This window comes from Natrix helvetica, assembly GCF_964273705.1.
Source record: "Natrix helvetica genome assembly, chromosome: 5".
Taxonomy (NCBI): domain Eukaryota; kingdom Metazoa; phylum Chordata; class Lepidosauria; order Squamata; family Natricidae; genus Natrix; species Natrix helvetica.
In genome coordinates, this window is record NC_138551.1 from 75,279,877 (window position 1) to 75,304,687 (window position 24,811).

At 41.1% G+C, this 24,811-nt stretch overlaps 1 protein-coding gene across 3 annotated transcripts in view; it reads right to left on the reverse strand.

The window, feature by feature from the left end:
• Positions 1 to 24,811, reverse strand: part of DNTT (DNA nucleotidylexotransferase) — a 297,641-nt gene that overhangs the window by 129,286 nt on the left and 143,544 nt on the right. For all 3 annotated transcript variants that reach the window (XM_081954006.1, XM_081954005.1, XM_081954004.1), the window contains 2 exons: positions 21,397 to 21,520; positions 18,828 to 18,960 (listed from right to left, as the gene is read on the reverse strand). In XM_081954006.1, the coding sequence (XP_081810132.1) occupies positions 18,828 to 18,960; positions 21,397 to 21,520 (257 nt within the window). The remainder of the gene's footprint in view (positions 1 to 18,827; positions 18,961 to 21,396; positions 21,521 to 24,811) is intronic.

Genomic DNA, 24,811 nt, shown 5'->3' on the forward strand with positions numbered 1-24,811 from the left:
AAAGTTTCTGCTTTCATGAAAATAAAATAAAGCATAGAATACGTGCTCCATCATAAGGAATAAAAATAAGATAGAAACAAACATTTCCTCATAAGAAAATATTGAGCATCCATGCCGAATTGTCAGCCTATTGTTTATATTTCAACTTTTAAAAGTAGCATTAAAATCTTATTAAGATTATTAAAATAAGAATACGATGCTGTCAACAGAAAGGAGGAGAAGAGAACCAATAGCAAAGATACCTTTTAAGACAGAAGTATATTTAGTAAAATTAAGTTACATAACAATAGCATAGTATACAAAATTGCAATTATTTTCAGCATTCTTCCATGGGGAATGGAGAAGTGTTCTAACTTAAGAATTAAGCTTGTGGCTCCTCCTGCTTAGTATTCAAGCAAAATCTTTCCATATCGCGAATTCTAAATATGAGTAAGGTTTTATCTCAGTAGGGGTCTCCACTTTATCAAGACAGTTCTGAGAGACTGTCGTAAGGAAAAAAAAACTAAATAAAACTGGAGCAATGCTATTGTGAGCACACCAAAGGAATAGAGTTGCTCTCTCAAAGCATGATCATAATTTGGTTATTTATAAGCCTGTACGTCTCTAAATGCATAAATTGGCCATGAAAGCATTCAATTAAATCATATTACGTGAACACTGAATAAATGGATCTAAAGACCCCAGGGAGCATCTAACCTTGTTTGGAGATCATGCCATATGCAAGGTAGAGAGAGAGAGAGAGAGAGAGAGAGAGAGAGAGAGAGGGAGGGAGGGAGGGAGGGAGGGAGGGAGGGAGGAGATGGTGATGAAGTTAATTATAATACTTATGATTTCTACTTCACATGCGTCAAGTGGTTTTCACTTAGACATTTCCTTTAAATATTGGCTAACAGCTTGTTTTCGCTTCTTATTCAATAGGGTGGGTTTTTAAAAATTCTACACAAACTTCATACACCTGAACCAAGAGTACCCATACTAAACAAGGACTAAACTTTTTCATTAATAAATTGATGGCACAAAGGTGAATGTTAGCATTTCATAAATAATTTAAAAATCACCTTTATTTATACAAAATGTATCAAGTTCGCTTTGCCTTAAAAAGACTAATTGAAGAGGCTATTCAGATCAGCTCCTGGTAGTAAAGTTGACTGAATTACATTGCAATGTTTTAAAGGATGTGATCAGGCAAAAGAAAAAAAAAGAAAAAAAGGAAGAAAGAAAAGTAAGCCGGGGCTGTGAAAATTTAATTTGACTGAGCAACACCATTAACATTTCAGTTTTATGCAATGGGAGGCTTTCTAAAAATATGCCTGCATAATTTAACCACCCAGAGTTGCCAAGTGGAGAGTTCCCACATAGAAAAAAAATAGGATGTGTGACCTTAAAGAGAAATTATAGAAAGAATCAAAGGTGACAACTTTATTGGCTCCCAGGGATATCTGACAGACTAGCCTTATGAAGCATGGAGATGAATGAATTTTCATGAGTCGCAATGCGAGCAGATGGCTCCATTTTGAGACTTGTTGGCTTTGCATTAACCCCTCTCCTTTTATGACTCTGCCATCTTTTTGCTTAGCGTCACTGAGAGTTTTGAGGCACCACAGGAGATTATGCAAATGGGCAGTTATGCCGCTGAGTTAATTACAAGCAAGCATGTGTCAATCTTGTCAGAATCAAGTTAAACACGAATGCTCTGGAGAGTAACAGAACAAATGCAAACCTGCGCAATAACCATCCATCATCTTATTTCTGATGAAGAACATTGGAGAATATGTGTGACTCATACTAATACAGAAGGGAACAGATTGCTCCAGATGAAGTGAAGGAAACTTCTGGTCCAGATTTCATTTAACATAGTACTAAGCACCTTATATTTCACATTGTTTAGAATTTAGTATAAAGGTATTTTAAGGGAAACACAATTCTGTGTTAAATCAAAGGGTAGCATCTATGACCAAGCAATATTTCTAAGCTTCAAATTCTAGCAACATTAATATGCCCATTGTTCCTGACCTTCTGACTTTTAGCTAGTAATGGCACTTAGATCTATATACCACTTTACAGTACATTACAACCCTCTTTAAGTGGTTTACAGAGTCAGTTCCCAACCATCTGGGTCCTCATTTTACCCACCTCGGAAAGATGGATGGATAAGTCAACCTTGAGCTTGGTGAAATTCGAAGTGTCAAATTGCAGGCAGCCAGCAGTCAGCAGATGTAGCCTGCAGTACTGCACTCTGACCACTGCACCACCATGGCTCAAAATAAGGATGCAAATTATTAATGGCTAGAAGCTAAAGACTGTGATCCGACATATTTCTCCTTTGCTTTTCACACAGAGGCCATCACAGATAATTCAGTTATTTTATTTATTTTTTACATCTATCTCTTTCTTGTATTTCAGAAACTCAGTAAAGCCTAACTAATTGTCTTTTTTCCTTTGCATTCTGTGAGATAGATCAGGATGATGGAGAAAATGATAGTGATTTCACAGTGGATGTGAAGTTAGATATGACTTTCCCGGTTCCTAATCCAACTTTCTAACCATTGCTGGTAGAAATGGTAGAAACTGCTGTCTTATTTCATAGCCCCTTTTCTTTGCAGCAATATTAATATTTATTAATAATTTGCATCTTTAGTTTTTAAAAATTATCTAAATTTATCACAGGGTTAAACTGTGAAGTAGGTACTTTCCATTTGTTTGTGTCTGCCTTCATTATTTTTACAAACAATTCAAGGTAGTGAGCATATCAACACAATTTCCTCCTGTTTCCCCCCCCCCCCCAACCACAGCTCAGTGAGGTGAGTTGGACTGAGAATCACTAGCCTAAAAGCCCCTGGAGGAGCTTGAACCCATGATCGCCTGCTTTCTAGCCTGACACTTTAAGTGTCTTTAAGCCAAAAATTAATTTAAAGTTTGGGTCCTTTCAGCCTTCTACCACCTAAAAACCAGATAAAATGTACAAGAGGGAAATCACAGAAGCTAAAAATTTCAGCTCAACTTTTTCCAATAGTTCTATGATGTCATTGGCCCTGCTTCGTGTGGTCCCCAGGCAGGGCAAAAAAAAAAGATCAAATAAACCCTGGGGCCAAAGAAAGCTGCTTATTTCTATAAGGAGCAGATGGATGGGTAAACAATGAATAACGAATGAGGTGAGAGAATAAATTAGTGCAAATAATCAGCCACAAAAATATCCTCATAAAGCTAAACAATTGGAAGAGAAAAATGAAGGAACAAATTAAAGTTGTTACAACTTGCTTTGAGTTGGAATGTTTTCAGTGACTTTATTGGGTTCTTTTAAAAAAAATAATGCTTTAAGGGTGTTTTATTGGGTTGGCCACCTTTGTTATCTTCTGCAGAAAAGTGACATAATTAAAGGAATAGACAGAGCACAGAAGGAAAAAGAAGTTGATGTCTTGTCCTTGAATGTTTCCGGCATCAATGAAATTCAGCTCCTTCTGTCATCCACTCTGGAAAACAGAAGGAAGCAAACCTAACTCTGTTTATGGTGGCAGCTTTGCCTTCTCCTACTTGTCAGGGATGAGAACTGGGAAGGAAACCTATAATGAATGTTCAGCAGTGATCTTCAGAGAAAGAAGTGAAATCAGTGAGCAAAATGGTCCATCAAAATCCCTGTGCCTAAAGGCATTCAGGACCTACCTTAAAAAACATGCATTCCACACATCATGAGCGAAGGAGTAATCCCACTAAATATTGAGACATGGACACACCATCCATCAGCCAAGGGTCATTTCTGCTACTTGGAAACAGATAGTGTTCAAAAGGGATAAAGCCCAGGAGAATTGCAGAGAAGTTGGGTGACTCAGAAGTACATTGGAATGCAAACATTTTATTTTTGCGTTTTAGTTTTTACTTTCCTCTTTCTTCCACTGGTTTAATAAATATGCTTCCGTGTGGCTTTGACTGATGTTATTGTTGCATTTTACTGCTTGAAGAAGTGTTTGTGTAGGAAGCATTATATAAACATGCCAAATAATAAACAAATAAAATCTTGAGGTAGAGGCATCCTTTGGGATTCTCAAACATTTTGAAGTCAGTTTTATGGTGATCATCTTGCTCATTTCTCTTACCAAAAGCTTTTCTGAAGACAGCAAAGCAGGGGCTTCTTCTAACTTTAACTGAAAAAGAGTAGATGGAAGCTACTTCAGGTGGTTCTCTGCAGGAAAAGAACTATGGGTCCCTAGAGAAGAACTGCACAGAATTGAGATGTGGAGCATGTTCAAAAAATCTTCTTGAAATCCAGTCTTTGACAGAGTCTTCCAATTCCTGTAGGACTTCTTTAACTTGGAAACTTTGTCATTCTCTCAGAGGTTCCCTGAGCAAAATTGCTACAATGAAAACTTATTTTCATAATAATTTGAAATCAACACTTGACCAATGAAGCCAGGGGTGAAATCCTACTGGTTTAATAACTGGTTCGCTGGGCGCGCACACACATTTTTTAGAATACTTTCCTTCCGCATTGCTGCTGGGGAGGAAAACAGCTGAGATGAGACAATCCACTCTGCCACGCGACTCAGCTAAGAAGATAAAGGTCAATAAAGCACAGGGGCGGGCAGGCGGGCTCACTTGATCGTCAAAGCGAACCGATTCACTCCCAGCTCATCAATGAAGCTACCGGTTCACCCGAATCAGTCCGAACCGGTAGAGTCCACCCCTAAATGTAGCTCTTCTGTAGCTGGTTTTCTTAGAGTTGTCAACAGTGGAAAATGCAAAAAATTATAGTAATTTCAATTTCAGCATCTCAGTGCATTTTTTTTCTGAGTTAGGAATAACTGTGTTTTGGAGACGGGAGAAGAGGGTTGATCCTAAATTTGGTGATAGCAACTTCACTACAAAACAATACAGTAACATGTTTTCCAACACTAGGATTCGTGTACCATAAGGAACCTTAACTCCCTCCTGAGACTGACAGCAACATCACTGCATATTTAAGGTGATAATCTATATCTTTTAGCATGGCAACGTCAAACAAACTGTTCTTCTACTAACGGTTAACTTCTGCCAAGCTTTTACAATTCCCCATTCCAGAATCTTGGAAGCACGTGACTCCCCACTATTGACTGTTTCCAAGCTGAGCAGTGTGAAACAGACACCATATGTGACAAGGGGCTTGTTTTACCTAAGACTGAGTTTCCACTGTTGTCTTAGTAGCCCGAAACTATGTGAGCTAGGTGTGAATACAGCATCTGTTGTCCTCATTAAACTTAATCTCCTTAGACTGGATTTGCAGCGGAGTTCTCAAAGCAATTGAGATATCTAGAGGAGGGGAAAAAATCATCAAGGCCATCTGGAGAAACTTGTAAAATCATCATTTCTGCTTCCTATTTCAAAAATGATTCAGCCTCCAGCAAATCATCTTTCGTCTTTGACCCTTCCTGTTCAAAGGGAAGCTTTTACTCTCTTCTGTATATAATGCTGATGGAAGCTTTAGAACAGCTTGGCCCCTGCCTGGATTGATTCATTACTGAGTTCTTTCTCCATTATATAATAGCTCCAGGGTCAAATTTATAGGAGACTCCAAAGGACAAAAAGGTTGACTTTTAATGCTTCCGCTTATGAAATACTGGCACTTCTTAGAATATATGTATTTATTTTATTGACTACATGATGACAGCCAACCTTCTTACAGGTAGTCCTTGATATACAACCAATTGCTTAATGACCGTTTGAAATTATAATGGACTCAAAAAAAAAAGTCCTCAAGGTTGCGACTGCTACATCACCCCCGTGGACACGTGATTGTATTTTGGCAACCGGCTCGCATTGTTGACTGGTGGCAACCTCCTGCAGTCACACAATCATATTTGGTGACATTTTTGGCATTTTCTGTTTCATTGGCAAAAATCATCCATTGATAATATGGGTTCAGGCTTACAATTCACTTAACCACCATGGGATTCGCTTGAAGACTGCAGCATTTGACATCCATCGTAACAAGAGTCATAAATTCATGTCTGGTCATGTGGTGATTCAGCTTACAACTGCAAGTACTTCCGGTCTCAAATGCGGTCGTAAGTCAAGACGACATGTCCTCTTCTAGCTTTGTTTTCTCTTTCTTTCTTTCTTTCTTTCTTTCTTTCTTTCTTTCTTTCTTTCTTTCTTTCTTTCTTTCTTTCTTTCCCCTTTTGTCATGTCACTACTCTCATGTTGCCTTTCCATTCCAAACTTTTCTCAATTGGCCATTGGATCATCATTGTTTTTCCTTTTTTCTTTTAGTCTGAATTCCATATTAATTCCCGTTTCCCTAATCCCAATGGGAAAGAAGCTGAAGAGGACTCCTACGAGCATATAGGAAGCCTTAAGGCAACTATGGATTGAAGATCTAATCTGAAAATCAGTTTATATGTCAGTATGTCCAGAAGGTCCTTTTATTGTAAGTAATCAATTTGAGCTTTTTGCTTCGTTGAAAGAAAATCTAGGAAAGAGGCAATAGGAAATGTATCAGTTTTCCATCTCTGGAAGAAAATCATTCCTTAAAACCAAAAGATAAATAATCTCAAGAACAATGGTACGATCCCTGTTCACAGATTCTTCTCGGCTGATCTCAACACAATGCTACCATGGTGTTTGCCAGCTGTATTCAGTCAATGAAAAAAAAGGGATCCTCTTCTTTGGTTGCCAAAAGGTCATCCCAAAAAGACTTGTTCAGAAGTGTGAGGGAATGAAGCTGAGGTTGCTATCTGATCTTCTAGGCTGCATTAATAGAGGGATAGAATCAAGATCACATGAAGTATTTACAAAGCCTTAGTTAAGACCACACTTGGAATACTGCATCCAGTTTTGGTCACCACGATATAAAAAAGATGTTGAGATTCTGTAAAGAGTGCAGAGAAGAGCAACGAGGATGATTAGAGGGAGAGAGGCTAAGAACGGTTGCTGGAATGGGGCATGTCTAGTTTAATGAAAAGGACGATGGCAGTGTTCCAATATTTGAAAGCTGTCACAAAGATGAGGGGGACAAACTATTCTCCAAAGCACTTGAAGACAAGGCAAGAAACAATGGATGGAAACTAATCAAGGAGAGAAGCAACCTAGAACTAAAGAGACATTAGTGAGAACCAGTGGAACAGCTTGCCTTCAAAAGTTGTGGGTACCCCATCACTGGAGGCTTTTAGGAAAAGACCGGACAGCCATTTGTCTGAAATGGCATAGGGCACAGGTGTCAAACTCAATTGTGTCACATGACATATCACATTTTTTTGCCTTTGCAGAGTTGGGTGGATGTGGCCTGCATGTGATGCATCCAGCCCGGGGGCTGCCAGTTTGACTGGTATAGGACCTCCTGCTCGAGTAGGGGTTGGACTAGATGACTTCCAAGGTCCCCTCCAGGTCTGTTATTCTATGTTCTTTTCAAAAAGCAGCTGAAGCCAGACAGGAATGCTTCCCACCCTACTTCCCCAAGGCTCAGCACAGCTCATAGTTTTTTTTTTTCTCAAAGGATTGTAAAAGTTTACAGCCCTAGAAACCTGGGGGATTGGCTCATGCCTGCATTCATTTACTCAGAGGTATCCATGCTGGCATTCCAGCTGCCAGGCTAATTGAGACACACCCTGGCATTTTCAAGGACATGCTGAAATCCGGAGGCAGCCTCACCCCATCCAGACCCTTAGCATATACAAAAGCAAATGCCAGGACAGAGAGTGTATACCTATAGGAGAAAAGGAGACAACAAACAGCACACAAGCAAGGAAGCAGGGGCAACATGCAGAGATTTACAACTATTATAAGCAGGGCAGATGAGTATCTGTGAGCTGTGTCACATGCAAGGAACCAAAGCAACTCCATGAATAGGCCAACGTAGTTTCATCATTGTTACTCACCTATTGACAAGAGTCTCACCAGACTAACTGCATTCTCTTAGGAACAGGCAGATAAAGGATTCAGTAGTTTGGCCCCACAGCTTCCTCCTAAGGAATGACCTCAGCTAGACCACCTCTTTACTTTCCCTTCTATTTTACCAATCATTTCAATCAGAATAGAGCTGGAAGGGACCTTGGAGGTCTTGTAGTCCAAACCCCTGCTCAAGCAGGAGACCCGATACCTTTCCAGAAAAAGTGGCTGTCCAGTCTCTTCTTAAAAACCTCCAGTGATGAAGCACCTACAACCTCTGAAGTCAAGCTCTTCCACTGGTTAATGGTCCTCATTGTTGGGAAGTTTCTCCTTCGTTCCAGTTTGCCTCTCTCCTTGATTAGGTTCCATTCATTGTTTCTTGTCCTGCCTAAAGGTGCTTTGGTAAATAGGTTGACCCCGTCCTCTTTGTGGGAACCTGTCAAATACTGGAATGCTGCTATCATGTCCGCCCTAGTCCTTCTTTTCTCTAGACTAGCCAAACCCAAATCCTGCAACCGTTCTTCATATGTTTAGTTTAGTTTCATCACAACTGCCAGGACTGCAAGCTACAGTAAGCAGCATATCCTGATGGGATTTGTGCCCGGAACTCAGCTTGAGGGCTCAGCTGGAATGCTCAAAAGCAACACTGCTTCAGGGCAGAGTTTGTAGCAAGTAGAAGAGGAGCAACCACAGTGAAACAACATCACATTCACATCCCAACTAGTGCAAGAACTTTTGGAAAAAGGAAAAGGTTGTTATGCTATTTTATGGGCTTTGAGACTTTGTTTGAACTGGATATTACAAGATTGAGTACAAAGGACTGAGGATAGGATAGGATAGGATAGGATAGGATAGGATAGGATAGGATAGGATAGGATAGGATAGGATAGGATAGGATAGGATAGGATAGGAATAGAGTAGAGTAGAGTAGAGTAGAGTAGAGTAGAGTAGAGTAGAGTAGAATAGAATAGAATAGAATAGAATAGAATAGAATAGAATAGAATAGAATAGAATAGAATAGAATAGAATAGAATAGCTTTATTGGCCAAGTGTGATTGGACACACAAGGAATTTGATTTTGGTGCATATGCTCTCAGTGTACATAAGGAGAATAAAATACATTCATCAAGAATAAAAAGATACAACACTTAGTGATAGTCAAGGTTACTAATAAGCTATCAAATCGTACTAGGAAACAAATAAAAACAATACAAATTGAAAGAGACAAGCAACATGATTATAGTCATAAGTGGGAAGAGATAGATACTGTACTAGGAAGCAAGAGAAGAAGAATAGGATGTTTTATTGTGTTTTTATTTTCTGTAAACCATCTAGAGTCGCCGCAAGTAGGCAGCTGTATAAATTTTTCCAAATAAATAAATATTAAAGACATATTTATGTGACATCACCTGGGGAATCCCAGCGTTGACTCAAAGCAATAGCTTGTGGTTGAGGAAGGTGTGTGATGCAATGAAGCGTTGGACACTGTTCTGCTGTGTCTAGTCTTTGGGGGGGGGGAAACCTCTCACAGGATGAATGCATTTGTCAAAACGTGTCTGATGAGATAAACCAGGCAGAATCATGTTATATTTTACAATCAACCAAATTGTGCTCGTTATTCAAAACAATGCTACAAATATCCACCAAATGGGACACTTTTAAGAGATTAGCCATCTCTTTGAGCCTATGGCTACGTCTGCCCAATTTCTCAAGTGGATTTAATGTCTGCAGATGGGCTGCCAAGCCCCAAGGATCTCTGCAGAATAGTACTTTAATTCACTACCACAATGCTCCTTCCATGCTAATAAAAATGAGAAATGATGGCTCCTTTGCAAATTTCTCTCACCCAAATTTTCAAAGATCTAACAATTAAGCCTCCTCTGCTGCTGCCCTTGGATTCTGGGCTTAATGCCAAGACTTAAACTGGCGGGAAAACACAGATAAGAACCAGCTTGCTAATCTACCCGAGGACCTTGGGAAGACCAAAACAGAATCTTTGCTTAGAATGTCTTTATTATGGGCCCATGTAAGAAAATAAGTGAACATCACAAAGAAATAACACATTCATGTACACAGACAAACATTCGTTTCAACGGGCGGCGCCCAGGAGCAGAGCCTTCTCTGTGATGGGCCCAACCCTCTGGAATGACCTCCCCCCTGATATCAGAACTACTACCAACCTCCGCTCCTTCCGACAAAAACTTAAGACCCACCTGTTCCAACTAGCTGGCCTAGCTGATTCATAGTCCCACTTTCAACCTCCTGGCAAACACCTTACTCTGGGGTAGTTTTTTAAGGGTGATTTTTAATTGTTATTTGAATTTTAATTTATTATTGTACAGTGCATATCTTACCTCCTCCGTCCATCTATGTATATCTATTCATGTATATCTATATTTTTGTATTTACATTGTTTTAATATGACTGTACACCGCCTCGAGTCCTGTTTAGGAAAGGGCGTGGTCTATAAATTAAAGTTGTTGTTGTTGTTGTTGTTATTATTATTATTATTATTATTATTATTATTATTATTATTCTTTGGTTTATGCCCTGCTTTTTTGTAGAGGACCTTAAGTTGGCATATAAAGGGCTCCTTCCTATTTTCCTGCACAGTAACAACTATGGTGAGGGAGGTTGAGCCGAAAGAGAAAATGGATCACCTATCAAGTGTCTATGATTGAAATGGGGTGTCGAACCTCATTTCAGAGGTGAGCAGAGGTGTCAAACTCAAGGCCTGCGGGCCAGACCTGACCCATGGGGTGCTTAGATCTGGCCCGTGGGGCTACCCTGGAAACAGCAAAGGACCGGCTCGCAGTGCCTCTGCCAGCAAACATGGGCTCCCAATCTCTGTTTTTGGCTGGGACAGCTTCTTGCAACCCTCTGCCAGCAAAAATGGAGCTCCTGAAATTGGAGCACGGGCCACCACAAGTACCCCTGACACAAGTGATGTCAAGCTGCCCACGCCCACCCCACCCATGCCCACCCCAGATCCCCAAGGTCAAACACAATCCTGATTTCAACCCTCAATGAAATCAAGTTTGACATCCCTGGATTAGATTCAGTGTCTCTCTACTCCTTACCCAGCATTACACCACACAAACTATATATATACACACACAGTGATGTTTCTTATACTATACAATACACTATTCATTTCATAAAACATAACATGGGACCAGGATATTTGAGGGGCTGCCTGTCCCTGGCTACATCTATCCATCCCATCTACTAGGAGAAACAAGCTATAAGTCCCATCTACTAAGGAATGTCATCTTATGGAGCCCAGGTAGAGAGCTATATTGGAACGTATGAACTATTTGGGGAAAGAGACAAAGAGATGCTGTCTAGGAAACCATCAGACAAGAGAAGCAAAGAGCCCACAGTTGCTTAGCAGTCAGTGAAGGAAAATTAGGTAAGGCCCACCCTAATGGATCTAGAAGTTAAAAGACAGGAAGTTTGTGCCTTCAGTCTGTAAATGATTTTACAGACTGAAGGCATAATTACAAAAAAGTTGAATTAGTTCATCTTGTTGTGTTTCCTATCTGCTTTACCTGGGAAGACTGGCAACAACTTTTTCTGCTGTGGTCCCCCACTCCGTGAAACATAATTACTCCTAAACCTTAAACAGAACTAGGTGCCAGGCTTTAGGAAAGGCTCTGTCTTAAAACCACACTAAGCAGCAATCCTTGTGGATTGAGCCTACTCTAAGAAATTTACCCTGTAAATCAGGGGTATCTGTTTCAATTTCATTGAGGGTCACATCAGGGTTATGGTTGACTTCAAGAGTGGGGGGAGTGTGGGCACGGCTGGATAGTTGCAGCTGACTGGGTGGGCGTGGCTGGGGTGGGTGTGGCCAATTTGATGTCACGCCTCGAGTACCTGTGGTGGCCCGCGCAGGGCTGGGGAGATCCATTGTCTCCAGTATGCTCCCAGGGATGGGGTTAGGTCGTTCCCTCGCTGGCTTCAGGGCAGCCCCACAGAGCTTAGGCTGACCACGTTCCAGCACAGATTGGTAATCACCAAGTTGTAGATCAATGGCCAGCTAACGGGGTGCCAGGGACCAGTCCTTCAATGTTTCCAGGGCAGCTCCCCGGGCCAGATCTAACCACATTGTGGGCCGGATCTGGCCCGCAGGGCTTGAGTTTGACACCCCTACTGTAACTTGTTGCTTACAGATGAGTAAGAGACATGCTTATTCCAAAGCTACAGAGACAAAAGTTCCTTTGAAACCAGCCAAACCTGCACCCAAGGAACTGTTAGGGGTATCTCCGTTGGGAGACAGAAAATAGCGCAGCAGAATGTACAGCTAGAGAGAAAGAACATTGCTAGTAGAAAAAGACACACAAACAGAGTTTCCAACACTGCTGGTAAAAAACAAGTAGCTTTACTACTAATAATTGCTTCACAAGCAGTGATAGTAGATATATGTCCAAACACACTTCAAAGAACAAACAATTGCTTACAGTTGCAGTTCACGTTCCAGTCATCAAGCGAGCAAGTAGTTATCAAGCATAGGACAAGCAGAGGGAGAGAGTGAGCCCTCCTGACTCCCTCTTATTGTAGAGTTAATTACAGCTGATAAGTACATTCACCCATTTAAAGCAACAACGACCATTTGTTATTGTATATAGATATATGTTGCCTACCCAACACTAGGAGTATACTCCCAACAGGAACATTTTAAAAGGACCAGATACAGGTAGTCTTTGACTTACAACAATTCATTTAGTGACCATTCAAAGTCACAACAGCACTGAAACAGTGACTTATGACCATTTTTCATACTTATGACTGTTGCAGCATCCCCATGGCCATGCGATCAAAATCCAGGAGCTTGCAACAAAAACTAAGCTCTTTCCATCCATGCTTCATCCATTCTAAGAGTGTTTTCTAGAGATGGCTTATGCACAGCCTGTTAATAATTCTAAGTGGACTGGTTGGTCTGTAATTAGCTAGATCAAAGCATTTCTGTTTTTTATAGATCAGAATTACAATAACTAGACTCTGATCCCGGGGGATATTACCCTGTCTGATCAGTACAAGTACAATCCGTAAAAAGATTAGCCAACATTACTCTTCATCGTTCTACATTTACTTTCCTTAATTCTGTTGGTCAAAGATCACCTGCTGGAAGTTTTCCAAGCTTAAATTGAGCTTGGTGTCCCCTTTATGTGAACTGCAGTCACTGACTTTTCTGTCATTCATAAAGTTCATTTCGTAATTAATTGGATCGTTTTATTCTGTAACCACGTACTTCTCAGGTCTATACAATCAATGCCCTTTATAAGTAAGTATAATCTTTATTGTCATTGTACTTAAATACAACGAAATTGGTTTTAACCTCACTGGCACAAAATTATCACAGAAACGAAAAAAGGAAGAAAAAGGAAAAAAAACTAACGTGTGCATGGAGTGATTGTGGTTGTATTTAAAAGTCTGACAGCCCAAGGATAGAAACTATCTTTAAACCTCTTTGTTCGGCTGGCTATACTTTGATGCCTTCTGCCTGATGGTAGAAGTGCAAAGAGACACTGACCAGGGTGTGAATCATCTCTGAGTATCTTCCTTACTCTGCTAAAGCAGTGAGATCTGGCGATGTCATCCAGTGGTGTCAGAGGGCAACCAATGGTTTCTTGTGCCGAATTGATCACTCTCTGTAGTGCCTTCTTGTCCGCAGCTGTTAAACCAGCATACCATACTGTAATACAATATGAGAGGACACTTTCTGTGGTGGACCGATAGAAAGAGGTCATCAGCCATTGTTCCACCTGATTTTTTCGCAGGACTCTAAGGAAATGAAGTCTCTGTTGGGCCTTTCCAATCACCAGAGACGTGGGTTGTTATCATGTGTTGGTGGAGGGTCTTGTTCACCCCACTGATGCTCTGAGCTCTAATGGCAGGAATGAAAGAGTCATCTACTAAAAGCCCCTGAAAGATAAGAGCTTTCATCATATATAAGAGAGCGGTGCATACTTGAATCAAAAGAATCTTAGGATGAAACTAACACAATGGAAGGCACTGACTCAGAACTTTTAGATGAATAAAGAAATGAGCATTAGAGGTATATAAAACAAAGAGCTCTATGGTCTGAATAACTTTGCTCAATTTATCACACATATCTTTTCGGTTCAAATTTCCTGAGATATTTATATAGATATTAAAAGTATTCTAAATAAATAAACAATAGTATGTGAGCTGTACAAAGTACAGCTTTCCGTATTTCCGTTCTCCCAGCTCCTAGAGTTGTCTTTTTGTAATTAGCAGTCTCAATGAGCAAGGAGTGGGGGGGAGAGGGGAGATTAATTCCATATACAAGTATTTCCATAGTAATGCTCTATAGCCTCACTCTACCATTGCTATGGTGATAGAAAGCCTTCATTAATGATGTATCGCCATAGTGATGGTTGGATGACACCATAAATTGCTTATATGGAAAGCTTCCTTGAAAGCCAATGTTAATAAGCATGCCCTTTTTGCTTCATTTTGTTCTTAGGGCATCTTCTTTTTGTTGTACTTTCATTTGTTTCATTTGTACAATTTCATTTGCAGTTCTATAACTCTCTGGCTTGGTACAGCAAGCAAAACAGGAGAGGTACAGACTTCAACGGATAGGTAGGACTGCAGAAAAAACAATTACAACCAGCCCGCCTTCCATTGAGGACCTGTATACTGGGTCAGAAAGAGGGCTGATATTGTGAACCAGCTCCCCAAACATGACAAGCCCTCTGAAGTGAACTCAAAGATTCCTTTATTAGGAGTGCTGGCAGCCCCGGCAAAAAGTTTCTCTCTCACGGTAGACTAACAAATCTGGCCGGCCGGAAGATGAATAGTTGTCTGTCACCTCTATTCATCTCCACCCCCTGTCTTTTATCCCCAGAGCTAGGGTGGGCTTTTGATAGCAATGGTGCCTCTTCCTTCCCAGGAATCGGCCCACGGATTTCCACTGCTCTCCTCTCCTCTGACTTCTGTGCATCCGTGCATCAGGCACTGGGCCCAGCTGTTCCTCCTTTTCCTCATCAGCCGCCTCCAGACATGGCAGCTGTTGACTCTCCATCTGAGGGCTGACTAATAGCCCAGGCTTCACCTCCCTCTCCCTCTCTCTCTCTCTTTCTGACAGCTCCATTCCCTCTTCCCCTTCGGAGCACTCGGGTTGCCTTGATGCTGACCCTGACTTCCACACCTCCACCTCCTCTGATTCAGCTGCTGGAGGGGCCGTGGCCGACAGGCCACAACAGCTGAGAAAATATCTACAGACTCCTCACAACCTGGACATAAACTGTTTCAACTCCTCCCTTTCAGAACGCTGCTACAGGGCACTGCATTGTAAAGCATCTAGACACAGAGTCACTTTTTTTTCCTTGTGCCCTCACTCTGCTGAACACCTAATTCCCACAGTAGTGTCTTATGTCTAAGGATATTTACCCTTGTAGTATGGCTGTATTACTATTATCCTTTTCATCGTTTCTACTATCTTATCAGTATCATTATTATGGTCATCCTTCAGCACCAATGAAGCTTCTTGGATGTCTTCTCCCTTCTCAAGTAAGAGACCTGTAAGATCACCTTTCTGACTATGTGGTATCCGACTGGATTAGATAATCTTTCAAAAAAAAAACCAGGAAAATAAAAACAGAACAGGTGGGCGAGAAAGCTACTAAAACAACAGTAATTAGCAAAAGGCATGCTACTGAACACATCTGAGATAAAAGGAGAATATCTACCTCAAATTACTAGTCTGTCAAAATATGAAACTGAAAAAATATTCAATGCAGTTCTGGTTTATAAAAATTCAGGTTTTGCTATACTCTTTTTTTAAAAAAATATTACATAATAGTGAAGTCCCTACTGTAATTGACTTCGTAAAATACTTTTGCTTCTGTTTTGATGTAAGGAGCTAGCTATCATAAGGCATCATTATATAATATGCAACACTAAATCCAAATACAGTATGCACATACTTTACAATAATTTATTGAAACATATTCTGATTTCCTTTGTATGGTGTTCAGGCAAGACCCTTGCTAAGAACACCATGAATTCATTCCCATTGATATTGTGGGTGGAAAAAGAGATACTTTTAGGGTTTTTTTATCACCATTTTCTTGCTCTGCAATTTTTTTTAAATTACTCAGATAAAAGTGTGATTCCTGAAAGGCATTTTTATCGTATCCTAACCCAGTGCAGCAGATATAACCAAGCGAAAAGTCACAAGGCACACCTTAATAAAAGAATATTTAGAACTCAGTTGAGTTTGTGTCCATGATGCATACATGGCATAACAGCACAATTTCCAGAATGCTTCATCTCAAATGTCTTTATTCAGAACAAAACAAAACAAAAAAATTAGAATATTCTTCCAGGAAATTAGCTTAATGTTAATGAAATCCTGTAGTCCTTTGATATCAAAGGAAGATGTCTGTTTGCAGAAAATGGAATCCAAAGTTTTTCCCTGGCAAAAGCTTCAGGAAATAAATGGATGTCAGGACATTTCAGGTGAAATTCTCAGATAACTATATCGCATATTGCTAATTTAGACTGACTCTTCAACATTTTAGATCAGCGGTTTTCAAACTTGACAACCTTAAGATGTGCGGACTTCGCCTTCCAGAATTCCCTATGCTGACTGAGGACTGTCCACACATCTTAAAGTTGCCAAGTTTGAAAACTTGGTCACCTCCTACACAAGATGCTTCCCTGACTGCTACTCACTATAACTCCATGGGAGGGGAGCATTCAAAGCAGGGCATCCTATATGATTTTAGGATAAAGGTAAGAAGTTATGGAAATGGCATTCCGACGTAAGTTCTGAAGTTTTTCATACATTCATACCAGCACCCTGAACTATAGCTGAATCTAATTTAGTCTTGCATCTACTAGTTTCCTTTGTTTCTCCAGTATAGCATGAATCAGGAACAACGTCTAAGTCAGTCATGCATCAATCTGTCCTGCAAGACGTCACTCCAAGATGATGGGGACCCAGCTGTGCTGAAACTGTTGCCTTCAAACTCACGCCAGCCATAACATTAACTATGAGTCAAGGGTGGGTTGTGGATTTTTTTTACTGCCAGTTTGCTCAGGGATGCACTTTGTGTGCATGCAAAGTAGTGAAAAAATTGCTTATGTGCATGCGCAGAAGCAAAAAAGCAAGATGGCGCCACTGCCGATAGAACCAGTTCAAAGGCATGGGCTGCCAAGTTACTACCTACTCGGCCAAACCGGTACGAACCGGTACGAACCCACCTCTGCTATGGGTTCTCCCAAACCCGGGCAAACCCGTAGCAACCCACCCCTGGTTGTAGGTTCATTACGTTACTACTATTGTTGCAATATTAAGCTAACTATAATAATATTGCTACAATATTACATTTCAATATCAAGTAAAGATCTATTCTTGTGCCCCTGTATCATTATCTGTGGATTCCTTATTGACACCTAATATTTTCCAGACTTTTTTATTTAGGAATACCAGTGAGATCAGAGCAGGTGTCATTTTTATACATAAGTAACTCAAAATACATAGGAACAGTGCTGATTATTTATTTAAACATAGAAGCCTGCAGTTTTCTCACCCTTTCAACTATTTTCATGTAAGGTTTGTAGCCTGTGATCTGTTGGAAGGAATTCATGTTTGCCAAAAGCTGCAAGAAGTGTTGTGCATAAGGGTATGTGTCTTCCAGTTTTGCTAAATGGATATGGCATGTCAAGAGAAAAATAACCACTGAATGCAGTGAGAATCCTTTACTTAAGACGTGTGCATGGGAAAACAAACAGAGATAGGGGTCAAGAATGAGTGGTTTCTGAATAGATGTGGATTGAATACAAAAATGTGTGATGCTACAACGGAAGTATATGGGGGCAGCGTTATGGGAGTAGCGTTAGCATACAGACAGAATGGTTGAAGATAGAATTGCAAAGTAAATATATTGAAGGAAGGAGTGAATGGGTCAAGAAGAAGTTGATGAGACCTTGAAAAAGAATGAGGTGCGAAAACATTGTATGAAGTAACACACATATGTGTAGAAAAAAGTAGGAAAAAACAAAATAAAAAGTATTGGAGTAAACTAGTTTTGACTATTTTTTTTCTTATTTTGTGCTTTTAATTTCTTAATATTTCATTCAAAAGAGCCATGGTGGCTCAATCGTTAGAATGCAGTATTGCAGGCTAATTCTGCCAACTAGCAGCAGTTCAATCCCGACCAGCTCAAGGTTGACGCCACCTTCCATCCTTCTGAAGTCAGTAAAATGAGGACCCAAATTGTTGGTGGCAATATGCTGATTCTGTAAAGCCGTTTAGAGAGGACTCTAAAGCACTACGAAGTGTTGCATAAGTGCTATTGCTATTCCTTTTCAATAGTCTGCATAACATACTTTACTTTGAAAGGAAATACCAGGATGAGTATGTATTTGTATAGCAGGCCTCTTATTTTTCAGTTAGAAGGGTGTGGGTAAAAATCTGTGTCACTCCAGATGTCATTTAAGCTACAACTTGGAGCATCCCTCAACATTAGCAATGCTGGTTGAAGTTAATTAAAGTTAAAGTTCATCCAAAGCAACATCATGCACCATTATTCTATAATAGTGTTTCTCAACCTTGGGAACTTTAAGATATGTAGATTTCAAGTCCTAGAATTCTGGGAGTTGAAGTTCACTTACCTTGGACCAAGATTAGGTCTAACCCCATCACAGAGAAAGGTAGGAAATCTGTAAGTATTTTCTCTCCATCCTTTGGGGACAATGAATACTCCAAGTTCTTGTCTACAAATAGGGTTATTTCTAAAAAACCCTATCAACATTCATCTCACTCTCTCCTGAAATTATTTAGGATTTTGTTTAATGCAAAACATTTTTATAGCATTTTTTTAAAATTTTAAAAATCTGACCTGATTCAACGTGGCATTGGCATGGTTTGCAAAAACACTAACCCAGCCCTTCCACAGATACACATTTCCAGAAAACCTGTATTTTATACTTACCTTCGGAAGCCACCAGTTAATGTTACAATTGCATTGGGTAAAATTTTCCACACTGTATCTTGAACGATCCGAGTTGCTGCATCTGCTTCAGCTTTAGATACATAGCTAATAAGGTCATCATAGTACAAGAAACCTGAAAAATGATTCTTATATTATACATCTCGTATCATTGTACAATTCAAAGTACTGATTTAATAGCCGAGGGCCTGGTTATTTGTAGCACTGCCTCTCCCCAAGCCTGTTCTATTCACTCTGATAGGATAGGAAAACTCTAAATCCCTTCCCTTAAATCTTACCATTTAGTGGGACCTAGACACTTCTGATGGGCCTCACCCTTTGGAACATCTCCCTGGGGTCCAAAAGTACCCCCCTCTCATACTCTTCTGAAAAGTCTTGAATATATGGCTTGTCCCATAAGCATGTGGGGTAGTATGAGAGCATGGTCTACTAAAGTTGTTTGTGAACAGGTTAGAAATGTCTGAAAGTACCAGGAGGTTGCATGTTGGCTTTTCTGCTTTTCATTATTTTGTTGCTGTTTATAAGTAATCTAAGATTATGTTGCTTAAGATGGGCAGATATACACATCTTCTAAACACCTTATAAAGAAAATAAATAAGTGGTGAAGTTGTCCAGGGCAGCGTTTCTCAACTTGAGCAAATTGAAGCTGTATGGACTTCAATTCCTATAATTCTGGCCAGGGAATTCTGAGAAATGAAGTCCACAAGTCTTAAAGTTTCCAAAGTTCGATGCCTCTGCTTTAGATCATGAAAAGGTACAAGGAAGATAGATGTCCTGATAGATCCATGAATGATTGATGACTCCTTAACAAGGAATGCCAGTTTCTAATTGGCTAGCATTCATTAAAAAGTTCTCCCCCATCTCTAAATCAACTTTTAAGACTGAGAGAAAAACAAAAGCCATGTTGTGTAAAAGGACTTGTAAGCATTAGCTTGGCCAGTTTCTTAATCCTGCAGCTGAGGGACCTTGGTTCTAAGAAGCCCAGAAGAAAAGGAGTGATTCCCATGAGCAGAGATTCTTGTTTAAACTGATTGATTTAATTCTTGTCTTAATCTTTGTTCTTTTTAGTCTGTCAAATGTTTCTCGGAATGGAGAAGGAAAGGAAAAAAACAAAGAAAAAAGGTTTTTTAAAACACCCCATTTTTATATATAAATGATTAGACAAAATTTAATTTTCAGTATACAGGAGTGGAAGTGGGAATAATGTAGACTTAAATATTCCTGCTCTATTATCTTGTGCTGCATGTGTACATTTTTGCAAGATTCCTCATAACAATTGGGATTAGATCCTATATAAATATGCTAAGAAATTAAAATATTCTCATTGAGATTTAGAATAAGATGAAAAACAAGTGTGGATGAGTGAGTTTTCAAGAGGCAACTGGACTTCCTTTGGTTTTTTTCCTTGAAGATGTTTTCTTTCTTATCCAAGAAGCTTCTTCAGTTCAGAGGAAAGAAAAACAAAGAAAGTCCAGTTGACTCTTGAAAAATCACCTTTAGGACAACCATGATGTGAATGACTGAGAATCTCCATAGAAAATGGGGATGAGACATCCAAGGATCCTACATTTGGAATTCTGATGAAATTCTCATTACATGGTAGACATCCTGTAGCTTATACAGGACTTCTACAAAAAAAGACACATAAATAAAAGACCTATAAAAGTGCTGTAACACAGGGAAATTAAAACTCAGAAAATCCTGGCCATACAGCAGTGGTGGGATTCAAAACTTTTTACTACCTGTTCTGTGGGCGTGGCTTGGTGGGCATGGCATGGCTTAGTGGGTGTGGTTTGGTGGGCGTGGCAGGGGAAGGATACTGTAAAATCTCCATTCCCTCCACACTCCAGGGGAAGGTTACTGCAAAATCCCCATTTCCTCCCAATCAGCTGGGACTCAAGAGGCAGAGAATATCTGGGGGCGGGGCCAGTCAGAGGTGGTATTTATCGGTTCTCCGAACTACTCAAAATTTCGCTACCGGTTCTCCAGAACTGGTCAGTATCTGCCGAATACCACCACTGCCATAGAGATATATCCATGTTATGCAATCAAAGAGCTTAGAACTGAGACCCTTCTAAAAATATACTGTACATATTTTACATCCAAAACAACGTTTATTTTGATAAAACATGAACCATCTTACTAACAACTGAAAAGGTGACTCTCCAAAAATATAATTACTACTTTGTGTTATTTGCCTTGTAATGTTACAAGGAACAAACTTCAAACTAATATGTAACTTTATTGTAGGAATGATCATAACTATGAGGGAGACAGGCAGTTTAGAAAAATGAAAAATAAATAAACATTATAAAATGTATCCAATTGAATGTTCTTCTGATACTCTGAGGGATTATTGGGATTACAATTACCAGATTTTCTGGCCATTCTGATGAGGAACCCTGGGAATTGCAACCACTATATATCTGGAAATCCCACATTAGGGGAAGCTGCAGTAACCAAACCGAACATATTTGCATACCTATCAGGTGTTTAACTAACTAGTTTAACACTGTTTTCAAGACTGAACATACAGTTAGATCATGTTTACCTGCTCTTTGCATTCTTGTCAATGTTAGGTTCTTGTTACATTTGACTTCTTCCAGAGTTCGTAGTCCCATTCTGTACCATTTGTCAGATGTCTTCAATCCAACTCCAAAAATAGAAGTAAAGAGCTACGTAGAGTAGAAATGTATTCAGTTTAATAGTCTGCGGAGTGCTAGGCCATATGTATGATGTAGAGTTTCATATATTCTCCTGAATTTTAATACAAATGCAAGAGTTCCAGCCATACTGTAATTACTGTATGAAACTCTATGGAAATGCAGCCATAGATTCCCCATTCCCACCACCCTCTCCCGCACCCTCCGCGACGGCATAATTGCAAGCCAATCACTGAGCATCTGTATAGCAAACGAATGTCCATGGAGATACTAAGATGTCCATAATTACAATACAATAATACAATAGTAGAGTTGGAAGGGACCTTGGAGGTCTTCTAGTCCAACCCCCTGCCCAGGCAGGAAACCCTATACCGTTTCAGACAAATGGCTATCCAACATCTTCTTAAAGACTTCCAGTGTTGAAGCATTCACAACTTCTGGAGGCAAGCTGTTCCACTGATTAATTGTTCTAACTGTCAGGAAATTTCTCCTCAGTTCTAAGTTGCTTCTCTCCTTGATTAGTTTCTACCCATTGCTTCTTGTTCTACACTCGGGTGCCTTGGAGAATAGTTTGACTCGCTCTTCTTTGTGGCAACCCCTGAGATATTAGAACACTGCTATTATGTCTCCCCTAGTCCTTCTTTTTATTAAACTAGACATACTAGTTCCTGCAACTGTTCTTCATATGTTTTAGTCTACAGTCCCCTAATCATCTTTGTTGTTCTTCTCTGCACTCTTTCTAGAGTCTCCACATACAAGGTCATACGAGTTGTGGAAAATTCAAACAAGTGTTTCTTTAATACCTTCTGTATACCTAAATTTGAAAAGCACATAGACTGTATCAAGCTGTAGCAAGTACTCCTATCCAATAATATTTGCTATAGCTTAAACAGCAATGCAAATATTACGTTTATTAATAAAAGCGGGGAAGAGCACAAAAGGAAACAGAGACTTTACTAAATCACTAGGGAAGAGAGACAGAATTATGGGTTTGTAAAACACGTCTGATGATGAGTAACATCATCAAGGGTCCCAATTAGAACCACTTTCTATCCATTGAAATGGGCTGCTAGGGGTTCGCAGGGATTTGGGAGAATCTCTAGCTAAGATTCTGTGCAGTTCAGAGAACCCCCAAATCCCACTCCTGGCAGGCTCCTCCCACCCTGCCATGCCCTCCCAGGGGTCCCCATGCAACCCATTCTGGATGCAGGTAAGTGCAGGACATGTATGGAGGCTCAAGGAGGGTGAAAAATGGGCCTACTGAAAGTTTGGACCAGTTTCCAGCCTCCAGAGGACCTCTGGAGCCTGGGGAGGCCGTTTTTGCCCTCCCAGAGGCTCAAGGAAAGCCTCCAGAGCCCAGAGAGGGCAAAAATGCCACGCAACACCACTGTGGTGCAGGAGGCCAATTAGGCCAAGCCTCCCATTGCCGTGCCCACCCAGCAACTGGGCAGAGAACCCCTTGCTAAAATTTTTGAAGCCTACTCTTGAATACAACAGCCTTCCCTGGAAGGTCTTCTCTCTCTCTTTTCTGAAATACATCACCCAAAAAAGGAGGTTTTTAAGCCTTTTCCCTTTTTCTCGGTTTTGGTAAAAATCATGTTCTAAGACCTTGATGGCGAACCTATGGCGTGCATGCACGCGCTGGCCAACTGACTTTGGCTTTCTTTTGAGGCCGTTTTTCGCCCTCTGGAGGTTTCCTTGAAGCCTCGGGAGCGCAAAAAAACCGCCCCTATGGGCAAACCAGAAGTTCAGGAACAGACTTCTGGTTTGCTCGTAGGTCCGTTTTTCACCCTCCCAAGCCTTCAGCAGGCTTCCCTGAAGGCTCCAGAGGCCAAAAAACAGCCCTAGGGACAAACCGGAAGTCACCATTCCCGAACTTCCGGGTTCCCCGTAGGTCCATTTTTCACCCTCTGGAAGCTTCAGGGAAGCTCCTGAAGCCTCCGGAGGGCCTGTGGGGGGGGCTGTTTCCGCCCTCCCCAGGCTCCTAGAAAGCCTCTGGAGTCTGGGGAGGGTGAAAAAAAAGGACCAAAAGAAGTGTGGGGTTGCAGGTTACGCGCATGCACATGTGCCCCTGGGGAAAGGTGTCATGCACATAGCATTATGGGTGTGGCACACCCATGCATGACGCCCCCTGCGCTCCCCCCGCTTCTGGCATGGGAGCCAAAAAACATAGCCATCACGATTCTATGAGGTAGCTCTCTCCTAGAGCAAATAAATAGCAACAACAATAGCACTTACACTGCTATACCACCCCATAGTGCTTTACAAAGTCAGCATAACCCTAACCCCAACAATCTAGATCAGTGATGGCGAACCTATGGCACGCGTGCCACAGGTGGCACGTGGAGCCATTTGTCAGGGCACGCAAGGCGCTGCCCTGTTAACTGGCCAGTGTGCATGTGCGCACTGGCCAGCTGAGTTCACCCTTTTCAAAAGCCATTTATCACCCTCCCCAGGCTTCAGAGGCTTTATAGGAGCCTGGGGAGAGCGAAAAGAGCCTCCCCCGCCCCCCGGAGGCTCTCCGGAGGCTTCATGAGCTTCCCTGAAGCCTCCGAAGCGCAAAAAAAACCCGGCCCTACAGGCAAACCGGAAGTTCAGGAACGGACTTCCGGTTTGCTCGGAGGGTAGTTTTGACTGCTCCAGAAGCTTCAGGGAAGCGTCCTGAAGGTCCCTCAAGCCTTCAGAGCACTCAAAACGACCCTCCGAGCAAACCGGAGTCACTTCCGGTTTGCTCGGAGGTTCATTTTGACTGCTCCGGAGGCTTCAGGGAAGCATCCTGAAGGTCCCTCAAGCCTTCGGAGGGCTTCTGGGGTGGCGGGGGAGGCTGTTTTCGCCCTCCCCAGGCTCCTATAAAGCCTCTGGAGCTTGGGGAGGGCAAAAAAAAGCATGCCAAAATGGGGGGGAGCACTTGTAGTCTGCGCATGTGCACTGGGGGTTCACGCATTGCATTATGGGTGCAGCACGCCCGCACACTACTCCCCTGCTCTCCCCCCACTTATGGCACGTGAGCCAAAAAAGGTTTGCCATCGCTGATCTAGATCCTCATTTTACCAACCTCGGAAGGATAGAAGGCTGAGCCAATCTTGAGCTCTGTCAGGATCAAACTACAGCCTGTGGGCCGTGTTTAATCACTATGCCATCAGGACTCCCAACCATAAAGTTTTGTTGGTGCTTTAACTAGAGACTAGCTGATCCTAGAAAGCTGTTGAGAAAACAAAGCAATGATCTTCATACAAGCTGATATCTCAGACGATCAATGCATCTATTATGTATGTGCCACCTTGTAAATGGATTGTTTCTCAG